This window comes from Sceloporus occidentalis, unplaced genomic scaffold, assembly GCF_023333645.1.
Source record: "Sceloporus occidentalis isolate IW3139 unplaced genomic scaffold, rSceOcc1.0.p SCAF_3, whole genome shotgun sequence".
NCBI lineage: Eukaryota > Metazoa > Chordata > Lepidosauria > Squamata > Phrynosomatidae > Sceloporus > Sceloporus occidentalis.
The window spans coordinates 245,889,078-245,900,646 of NW_028316983.1; the positions used below are offsets into that span (position 1 = coordinate 245,889,078).

Here is an 11,569-nt window from a genome sequence, read left to right on the forward strand (position 1 = left end):
CCTCTCCAGCTGTCAATGTTTGTCCTTTGGTCATTCACCAAATTTGCTGAGTACGAGGAGAAACTCAGGATACATTCTCATTAATTTTACAAGCTTCTATTGATTAATGCTGTTGATCTAAACACTGCACCTTAGTGCTTCCTCAGTTTTACCAAATGACCCCCCCCCCCCCAATATCTGCAAGGATTATGTTACAAAGCCCCCTGTGGAGACCTGAAACTATGAATAATAGGGACCTCTAGGGTTTTTTCAATGAAACAAACTACATCCAGCCCAAGCTTACCATAGAATCACAATGAAGGACCTAGAAATGTCTAGAGAGAACACTTCTCTAGGCATTTCTAGGTCTTCCAGAATGATTCTATGATATGCTTGGGCTGGAACTTCACCATAGAATTGCACTAGAGGACCTAGTAATGTCGAGACAGAATATTTCTCTAGGCATTTCTAGGTCCTTCAATGAGAATCTGTGATATAAATTGGGCCAGACATTGACCATAGAAGCACATGGAGGACCTAGAAATGCATAGAGAGAATGTATTTTTTTCAGACATGGATAAATGAAACCAAGGAAACTGAATCTGTGGCTATAAGGGGCATACTGTCTGTCTGTCTTCCTTCCTTCCTTCCTTCCTTCCTGTTTTTAAGATACAGTATCAGTGATGGATAATGGCTGTGCTGCCACAGAATTCCAAGAGTTATACTCCAAAAATGTAACTTTTTCAAACTCTGCAAAAGAGTAATTTATATTAGGATTTCTCAAGGAGTGAATGGAGGACTTTTTCTTCACACAGACAGCCCAGGGAGCTTCATAGAGAGGACTTTTCCAACACTGGATTGTTTCAATATTGTTCCATTTTCTGTAAAGATGGCTCTAATATTATTTTATTGCAATTATCCTACAAGGACCTAACATTAATTCAAAAAAAAGGCAGAGGCTGATTTAAAAATTATTATTATTATTATTATTATTATTATTATACACCGAGAGAGGGGTGATTCCTCTCTTAGAGGACAGACAAGAAGACAAAGAAGCTGTTGTTCCCTCTCTGATCAATTTCTTTTAAAGCATTTTTCCCTGAGGCAACACTGGTTTCTAGGTTTGAGCCAGAAGAAACTCCACTTTGAGTAGGCGTCTGGAAGGCACAGGACCCACCTGTCCCACACACATAATCCCTATCTCTTTGTTGGGGCATTGGGGTTTTCTATGTCACACAAAGGGCTTAATAAACTCAATATGACAAGCACTGAAGCATGTTGTTGAGCAGTTTTACAAGTCTTACTGGGTGGCCTAATTTTAAGAATTATATTTTACAGAGACAAAGGTTAATAGAGTTGGGAAGGATTCCAAGGGCCATATAGTCCAGCCCTTCTGTGGTTGTTGTGTGCCTCCAAGTCATTTTTTACTTATGGTGACCCGAAGGTGAACCTATCATAGGATTTTCTTGGCAAGTTTCTACAGAGAGGGATTGCCATTACCAGTCCCTAAGGTTGGGAGAGTGTGACTTGTCCAAGGTCACCTAGTTGATTTTCATGGCTGAGCTGGGATTCAAACCCTGGTCTGAAGAGTGCTAGTCCAGTGTTCAAACCATTATGCCATGCTGGCTCTCACCCCAGTCCTCCAACCAATGCCTCCAACCAATTCACCACACTACACGTACTGGTTAGGGATATATCCACACACTACACCATTATAGCACTTTAATCCCACTTTAAGTGCCATGGCTGCATCCTATAGGATCCTGGAGTTTGTGCATTTCTCTGCCAAAGAGTCTAATCCTGTAGTTCAGGGGAATGAAAAAGACCCATGTGTCTTCTTTTGATTCCTATATGGGGGACCAACATCATTTTTCTGAATATATCAGGGACTCACATCATCATCATCATCATCATCATCATCATTATTGATTACAACTGCTTCTTTGGTGATGGTGGGAGTTTTTCCCCTGGAAGCTCACTGCACATTGGTAGCCAATAACACATGGACCGACACTTTGACTAGCACTGGACTAAAGAATTCTGTCCCTCTGCAACTACAGATCTCAAGATTCCACAGGATGAAGCCATGGAAGTTAAAGGGGCATCATACTGCTATAACTGTGCAATATAGAATTCAAAGACATAGCCCCGTTAGTTTGGGAAAACAGTATGCAAAGGAGTCTTGTAGCACCTTTGAGACTAATTTAAGAAGCTGGTACCGTCCATGAGCTTTTGTAGACTTGTGTCTACTTCCTCAGATGCATGGAGTGGAGGGTCCAAGAATAAACCTGTATGAACAGGTTGTGTGTGAGAATAGCAAAAGTAATGCAAAACTTTTGAGTATGGTGATGTACGTGGTAAGTATGATGATGAGTTCCAGAACTAGGGGTTCTGTCTTGTGTTACCACCAGCCATATTTGCAGATGTGGTGGGATGGGAATGAAAGAAGAGCCTCTCCTGAGAATCTGAGGGCCCAGGAGAAATATGTTGGACAGGCTTGACCAGTGGTTCCCAAAATCCGGCCTTGCAGGCGTTTTGGACTTTGGCTCCTGGAGTCCCAGCCCATTGGCCTAGATGGCTCAGGTTTCTGAGAGCTGAAGTCTGACACCTGGATGTCCAGAGTTTGGGAATCACTGATCTGGACCTAAGTCATTTCTGATGTGTTTGAGACACGTGACCAAGATCATAGGGACTACATGCACAGTTCCTCCAACAATTCTTGAAGTTTTGTGTCCATTTCTCTTCCCGTGAAAATCTGAGTGCTTTTTTCCCTTCTTCCTTCTACATTGTTCTCCAATCCCCAACCCTCAGGTACACCAAGAACTGAATGGAGAAGACAGCAGCAGGAGGAGGAGCCTTACTCAAGCTGGAATATTACCTTCTGAACACCTAAGAGAGCCTGTCATCTGTAAACAGATTGCTGAGCTCTTGGATCAAGAGGAAGGTGCAGTAGAGCTCACTGGGGACTTGGGAAGGACACAAAGGAACTGTGTCCTCAGATTTTGTCTGCCACCATGAACATGTTCCTAGCTGTTTTGCTGACTTTCATAGCATCCTTCGAACTCGGTAAGGCTGTTTTCCTTGGAGAAACATTTCCACACTCCTGGGATCTTTCTGTGGAAATTGTTACATAGGAGAGAGGAGAGAAAAACGCATGGAGGCTTTGGCTGCTTGGGCTTTCCCAAGGAAGGAGAAGCTCAGAGGTAGAGCTTTCCTTACAACGATGTTGAGCTCTAGTTGATGAATGAATGTGGTCTTACTCTGAAACTAGAACTTTGGCTTATTATGATTCTTGTTATACCACAAAATGTAGGGAATGTTGAAACAGCTCCACTGGCTGCCAGTTTGTTTCCAGGCACAATTCAAAGTGCTGGTGATGACCTATGAAGCCCTATATGGCTCAGGTCCAGACTATCTGGCAAGCTAGACAGAAGACGTCTCGAGCTGCAACAAGCTACAAAAATTGTACAGTACTTTGTCATTTAGAGTCATGTGCACTACAACTCTTTTGGGAGACATTGTTAGTTGTTCATCACATCCACATCTCAAGATTCCATAAAATGGAATCAAGACAGTTAAAGCTGTATCAATCTGCTATAACTGCACAATTCAAAAACACTCCCAGGGCCCATTCCCACTACACAGTTATAGCACTTTGTGACCCCGGTAACTGCCGTTTTGGATTTTGGAATAGTTGCATAGATATAATGTGTTATCTTGGAGGTGGGTGCCAGGTCTACAGATGAAATTCTTTTATGTTTTATGTTGGGTGTGTGTGTGTGTGTGCTGTACCAGCAGACTTCTGATCTTCAATTTTGACTGTTTCTGGATCAGTGCATTCATGTCACCGCCATTGAATAAAATTGGGCACAATCGTACATGGGTTTTTTTTTGGGGGGGGGGGAATATGAAGACCACGCTGTACACCTTGTAATAGTCTAAAATTAATTCGATACAACATTTTAAATCATTTTGTCCATGAAACAAATTTTGTTTACACTGAACCATCAGAAAGCAAAAGTGTCTCTATCTCAGCCACCCATGAAAAATGTTGTGAATTTTGGAGCATAAGGGATACTCAACCTGTAATTTGTTTGTGTTTTAATAGTACACTATAACTTTAGGACCCAAATTCTACCATGGTATAGTCATTTGAGCATTGGACTACGACTGTGGAGACCACGGTCCAATTCCCACTTGGCCATGAAGCCCACTGGGTGACCTTGGGCAAGTCACATCCTCTCAGCCTCAAGGGAAGCTAATGGCAAACCTCCTCTGAACAAATCTTGCCGAGAAAACCCCATGATAGGTTAGCCTTAGGATCGCTATAAGTTGGAAAGTACTTGAAGGCACACACCACAACCAGAGTATAACCATTGGATCGGTTGGATTTACCTGTGTATAAACTTACTGTTCTACAATTGATTCCATGGGTCTGCTCTAGTTGGAATTAACCAACAGAATTCTGGCCTTTGTATTTCTATTCATATTATTTATAATCCTACTGAGTCAACCACGCTTAAGTTATCTGTTAGCCAGAGGCAACTATTAAACCAGAGGACGTTTTCTTCAGCTGCCCTCCAAAATTGTGTAATCACCTGCCAAAGAAGATCCAAGATCACTGTCTGAGTTTAAAACAACATTAAAGACCAATCTCTTCCAGCAGGCCTATCCAGATGCATTTTTACATTAGAAATTGGCCATTTTCAATATAAATTAAATGGAAATTTAGTTTAATTTAATATAACATCATCTTTTTAAACTGAGCCTGAGCATGGAGGGAAGAATTTTCCTGGAGCATGGAGAAAGGCATTTCCCAAGCCACTGAAGTGGTAAAGCCATGCTGAGTTTCATCCTGAATTTTAAAGGTGTTGTCCAATCTGCTGAGCCTATTTGAAGGATAGGGTTCAGCCCCTTTTCCTCTTTGCGCTAGAAAAAGAAATCAGATCAAGAACATGACATCGCTGAAGGCCTTTCTGTCGTACAGGCAGCCTGCAAGCACTTTTAAGTAATACAATGTATAAAACTTTCCTGCAGTGCAACGGGGGCTGTGGGCTATGGCTCAGGGGTAGGTGAACACCTTCTTTCCAGGTCTAAGACCACTTAGGTTCCATCAGTGAAATAGGTGCATCTGAAGGTGGAGACAACAGTGTGAGCTTGTTTTCTGCTGCTCCAGAAACTAGGACACAAACCAGTGGATTTGAAATAGAAGAAAAGAGATTCCACCTAACTATCAGGAAGAACTTCCTGATGGCAAGAGCTGTTCAACAGTGTAGCAAGCTGCCCTGGAAGGTGTTGGATTCCCCTTCCTTGGAAGTCTTTAAGCAGAAGTTAGTTGGCCATTTCTGGGGAGTGCTTTAGGTGTGCATGCCTACATGGCATAAACAAGGTGGCAAATGCTGGTATCCACCCATCAGCTTGCTGTATTAGAAAATCAGGTGGCATCCCATTAAATAAACAATTTGCTTGCAAAAGACTATAATGGCACCCAATTGTAGCTGATATTGAAGATTTTCACATGGCATCGTTATATCGTTCCTTTATCTTCCCAAAGTGTAGTGGAATCGTCTTAACAGATAGACGATTCCAAAAGATTTTCACATGAGGCTGTTTGTGTTCTTAAATCATTGATATATCAGAATTCAGCAATAAATGATTACAAAACGATTTCAAAACAGTTACATTCACACACTGGACACAGCAACGGTTTAAGAATGATTTAGCAACAATTTAAGAACACTAACAGCCTCATGTGAAAATCTTTTGGAATCATCTATCTGTTAAGACGATTCAACTACACTTTGGGACGATAAAGGAATGATATAACGATGCCGTGTGAAAATCTTCATTGATTTCCAGGAAAGTGCTGCACGACTGCATAATTGCTATTCTGTTACTTTGTATAAGAATTTCACCATTTATCCCAGAAAATTACCCCATTATTTAGCCTTTTCTTGCCTATATGACCTTAAGACCCTTTTAATTAAGTGCAGATTCAATTTTAGGCTGCATCAATAGAAGTATAGTGTCTAGATCAAGAGAAGTCATAGTGACACTCTATTCTGCTCTGGTCAGGCCCCACCTGGAATATTATGCCTAGTTCTGGGCACCACAATTTAAAAAGGACATTGAGAAACTGGAGTGTGTCCAAAGGAGGGTGACTAAAATGGTGAAGGGTCTGGAAACCATGCTCTATGAGGAACGATTTAGGGAGCTGAGGATGTTTAGCCTGGAGAAGAGAAGGTTAAGAGGTGATACAATAGCCCTGTTTAAATACTTGAAGGGATGTCATATTGAGGAGGGAGCAAGCTTGTTTTCTGCTGCTCTAGAGACTAGAACATAGAACAATGGATGTAAGCTACAGGAAAAGAGATTCCACCCCAACATTAGGAGGAACTTCCTGACAGTAAGGGCTGTTTGACAGTGGAACACACTCCTTCCTCGGAGTGAAGTGAAGTCTCCTTCCTTAGAAGTCTTTAAACAGAGGCTGGGTGGCCATCTGTCAGGGATTCCTGCATGGCAGGGGGTTGGACTGGATGGCCCTTAGGGTCTCTTCCAAGTCTATAATTCTATGATTCTATGAGATTAAATACTCTGAACCTAATGGATGTTAAAGGGTAGTGTGATGATTGTTGTTGTTGTCTGTGTGCCTTCAAGTCATTTCTGAACCTATCCTGGGGTTTTCTTGGCAAGATGTATTCAGAGGTTTGCCACTGCCTTCCCCAGAGGCTGAGAGCGTGTGACTTGCCCAAGGTCACCCAGAGGGTTTCGTGGCTCAGCTGGGAATCAAACCCTGGTCTCCAGGGTCCTAGCCCAACACTCAAACCAGAAGGCCATGCTGGGACAGATACCCTGTCCTTTATTTCACCTATCAAACCTGCTCATGGAATATGGTCTTGCCATCGTGCTCTGGACACCTTACCACTTGACAATTGCACCAGTTGGCTGTACAATGGTGGTAGTCAGCAGAAGGCTGGCGTAGTACAACCATGACACATTGTGAATGTAGGTTTGCATTGCACAAGCACAAGGTAGGATCCTGGCCAATATCTCTGCATGAGCAGAGTAAAAATACAGTGATGACCTACTTGATCTAATGCTGCTCCCTTTGGCTGTCGTAGCTGTTGCTCTGCTGTGCTACACCTGCAAGGAGCCCACGGATCTTGGGAACTGCGTCTCCGTCACCAACTGTTCTATGGACACGACTGCCTGCAAGACCACAGTGCTCTCTGTTGATTCAGGTAAAGGCAAATGCATGAAAACCAAGACGTAGCAAAGTGCAGACCCCACTTGAAGCCTGTCCTTATGGTCCTCAATACCTCCAACACCACTTCTGGCTTGAAAAACAGGTCTTTAGTCATTATCTCCAATGTGATATCTTTGCCTGTATGGCTGCATCCGCACTGCAGAAATTATCCAGTGTGACACAACTGGATCCCATAGCACTGAGCCATGACAGCTTCCTCCTTATCAGCAGTGGAAAAATAATGCAGTTTGACACCACTTTAACTGGCTCAGTGCTATGGAATTCTGGGATTTGTAGTTTGTTACGGCACCAGAGGTCTCTGGCAAAAAAGGCTAAATGTCTCACAAAACAACAGTTCCCAGAATTCCATAGCACCAACAATCCCAGTTAATCCTCTGGTGCCCCACTTTGTCAGCTACTCTTAAAATGTCCCTTCTCTCCTCCTCCCACTTCCCCCCTTTGTCTTTAGATTGTTCCAATTGCTCCAATTGTTGATGTTGCCCTTCCCAGGAGGTTCAGGCAAAAGCAAACTGCTGCAGCCCTTTCTGTTTTCTGTATTCTTCCCCACTGATATCCTTTGCCATTTTTATCACACTCTGATGTTGTTTTGTCATTCAGGTCCCAGTTTTTATCTGCGCAGTTTTGGCAGGGGGCATGCATTTATGGTCCACAAGCCAAACAAAGTAGGAATAAACTCACCCATGTGAGTCAAAAGCTGCATTGGCAGTACATAATTGTCCATACAATAACATTGACTTTGCCAACACAGCAGCTGGAAGGACTTAACTGAGGCCTAAGGGTGCTTCAGCCAACTCATTCCTTCTCAGATAGATAGATAGATAGATAGATAGATAGATAGATAGACAGACAGATAGATATTGTGTATCTTCAAGTTGTTTCTGACCTATGGCAACCCTAAGGTGAACCTAACGTGGGGTTTTCTTGGCAAGTTTCATCAGAGGGGGTTGCTATTACCTTCCCCAAGGCTGAGAGAGTGTGGCTTACCCAATGTCACCCAATTGGTTCCATGGTCGAGCCAGGATTCGTACCTTGGTCTCCAGAGTCATAGTCCAATGCTCAAACCACTACACCATGCTGTCTCAAGGTAGGTAGGTAGGTAGGTAGGTAGGTAGGTAGGTAGATATTGTTGTTATTGTGTGCTTTCAAGTTATTTCCATCTTATGGCGATCCTACAGCAAACCTATCATGGAATTTTCCTGGCAAGTTTCTTCAGAGAGGGGTTGCCAATGCCATCCTATGAGGCTGAGAGTGTGTGACTTGCCTAAGATCACCTAGTGTGTTTCCATGGCCAAGCCACGGTTTGATCCCTGGTCAAATCATAGTCCAACACTCAAACCACTGCTCCACATTGGATCAAGATTGATAGATAGATCTATTAAAAGTGATATTAAAAGATAGATATTAAAAGTGTCTCTTTTTCTCCTCCTGTCTGTCACAATGTCATCCTATAAATATATTTCAGGATACCCATTTTTTGGCAACATCACTGTGATAAAGTCCTGTTCCAAAGACTGCATCCCCTCTGAGCCGGACACAATTGGCGAGAGTCACCCTGACCACTGCTGTTTCACTGATCTGTGCAACCTTGGAGCCGGGCAAGAGGTCAGCGCCATTTTCTCCACCACAACTTTCTCGGTCACTGTGGCTTTTGCCCTCCTCTGGACTGGATTATAAGATTTCAGGAACTGGGTGGGTTTGATTGGGAGGCTTTTGAGGAAGATGATCAGCCACATGAAAACTGCAGAGACCTTTGGGTGACTTTCTGTCTAAAGAGTCATTGCTCCAAACCATCAAGAAATGGGTCAAGAAATCTAGACAACTTCAGGATCACAGGAAAACTTCAGGAACACAGCAGCGTCAAAGACTGAAGAAAGAGGTCATATAGTGAATACCCAGCATATATTCAGTCTGTATCTCTTAAATAAGTCAGATGCAGCAGCTCTTTCCTCATAACACAGGGGTGGGGATAGTATGGCCCACGGGCCACAGACAGCCCTGAAATCATGTGGATCGTGAATCCATCATCCAGTCCTTCAACAACAACAACACCCCAGAATTATAAAAGAAATAGGGTGATTTAGGGTGATTTTCACATGCTTATTCTGCCAAAGCACCCAAAATTGTGTGCTGATCCAGCAATTTGGCCATGAAAATGTAAAAATGTATTTTTTCTGGAACGTCAGGAGACCTACAATATCTAGGATTCCTTTATGGGATGAAATTGGTCAGTGGTCTACTAGAAGTGCATGAAGGGTAGTGGTTCTTAACTGCCATCAAGTCAACTCCAGATTTGCCGACTTCTCATTCACGGTTTTGAATTTCCACAAACAGGAAAGCAGGAGGGACAAAATGGTGCATGCACCCGTGGTGCGCACCCAAGGGGCCATATGCAGGAGCGAAGGGAGGGGAATTCCTCCAAAGGAAATGCCAGTTTGTTAGTAAACGGACAGCAGTAGGGATCATGCACATTTTATGTCTATGGATATGTCCGGATGAGATACATGAAGATACAGAGTATTATAAAAATAATTTGATATAGTAAAATAGAGAAAAGCTGATATGGTGGGATTGCTCTAAGGGGATATAAAGAAAAATAGAAAGAAGGGGTTGTAATCTAAATGGAAAAGGCAAGCGGGGAAAGAGATGGGCAAGAGCAGTGGCCCTTTGCAATTGATAATAAACAAGCAAGCACCTTCCTTCCTGAGGAAGATGAATGGACCTGGAAGTTGAGAAGTTGGGAAGAAGGCGGAAACTTTAAAGGACTTTTTGATATTAGTTCAAGGCTCACAGACTGCTGGCTTGGGAAAGAGACTTGGGAAAGAGAGGGCTATAAGGGATGGGTCCTTTTGGGGAAACTTAGAATCGACACTAACTTGTCTGTAAGTGAACCTCTGTTTTGGAATCCAAATAAATCATCAGTTAACCTCACTGCCACGTTTCCTTGGCTTTTCAAATCTCGGTCAGCTAAAACATGACACTCTTGGCCATTTCATAATCAGCAGAAGGGCTGGCCATTTGGTGGCATGATGGGGAGCCTGGGGGCACCCAGACAAGCTCCAGCTGATGCTGTTGTTTGCTAACAAGTTGGCTTCAGCTTGTAGTGGTGGCGCTGTGAATGGAGGTCCTCCAAGACACCTTGCTAGGAACAGCCATGATCACACCTTGGAAACTGAGGGCCATGCTTTCCTTGATGGAGTCAATCAACTTGTAATGTGATCTTCCTCTTTTCCTACTTCCTTCCACTTTACCTAGAAATATCATCTTCTCCAAGGAGTCGTGTCTCTCAAGATGTGTCCAAAGTATAGCTTAGTCATTTTGGTTCCCAGTTGGAGAAGCCAAATGATTTCTAGTCAAAATGCCAGAAACAAGGCATAGGTTACCCTACAATTCACTCCTTATCAATGGAAAGAGCATCATAACCATTGCCAGCATCATCATCATCATCATCATCATCATCATCATCATCATCTCTTCTGGACTAGTTATTTCAAAGTATACATGGAATCTCTATTGTCAGCCGAGGGAGGCTTGAGGGATGTATATAAACCTGATAACTGAGTTCTTAAAATTTGCTTGTGTGCTTGCTTTAAAACAAGTTAACTTTCTCTCCCTTTCATGAATATTGAGTCAAGGGGGAAAGGCCCATCAGTCCTTTTTGCTAAGATCTTCCGGGAAGCCAATGGACTGAGAACGCAAAATAAATTGCTTTGTTTGCTTTTCACAACCAAATTTATATATATATATATATATATATATATATATATATATATATATTACAAAGCAAACAAACAGTTTTAATGGGTTTCTTGTGCTATGTGGCCACGTTCTAGAAGAATTTATTCCTGAAGTTTCACCGGCGTCTGAGGCTGGCATGTTCAGCGAATGCTGGCATGGAAGTGAGTGGTGTGTGTGTGTGTGTGTGTGTGTGTGTGTGTGTATACACACACACACACACACACACACAATGTGTGGCCCTGGGTTAGGAGGAGTGATTTCCATGTTACTCTGTGTATTGTTCTCTTGTTGAATGGCAAGGCCTCAGGGTGGGAGGATATGCAAAGAAAAACCCTGATCCTGGGTAGTTTTCATTTGCATTTTGATTTTTGTAGTTTTCAAATTTTATTTATTTTAAGAGTTTCTTCTTTCCTGTTGAGGTTGTCCAAGTGCTTGTGGATTTCAGTGGCTTCCCTTATAACATGTTCTGGGCATAAAATGCTGTTTGAAAACACCAGGACCAGGATTTGTTTTCCCCAGCAGACGATGGGCCACTAACTAAGCAGACACTCATCCATGGATATATTTCAAGGAGTGTGTGGACTTAAG

General features: G+C 42.7%; 1 protein-coding gene across 1 annotated transcript; it reads left to right on the forward strand.

Annotated features, from left to right (window-relative positions):
- The first annotated feature begins 6,968 nt into the window (after nucleotides 1–6,968).
- Nucleotides 6,969–8,920, forward strand: LOC149317710 (secreted Ly-6/uPAR-related protein 1-like). The gene is made up of 3 exons (XM_089518410.1): nucleotides 6,969–6,984; nucleotides 7,101–7,220; nucleotides 8,709–8,920. Exons 1-3 carry the CDS (start codon nucleotides 6,969–6,971, stop codon nucleotides 8,918–8,920), a joined length of 348 nt encoding a protein of 115 aa, XP_089374536.1.
- The last annotated feature ends 2,649 nt before the right edge of the window (nucleotides 8,921–11,569 follow it).

Bases quoted from the DNA above. Each gene is read 5' to 3' on its own strand.
- LOC149317710 (XM_089518410.1), top strand. The intron at 7,221-8,708 runs GTAAAGGCAAAT...AATATATTTCAG, and splicing joins AGTGCTCTCTGTTGATTCAG to GATACCCATTTTTTGGCAAC.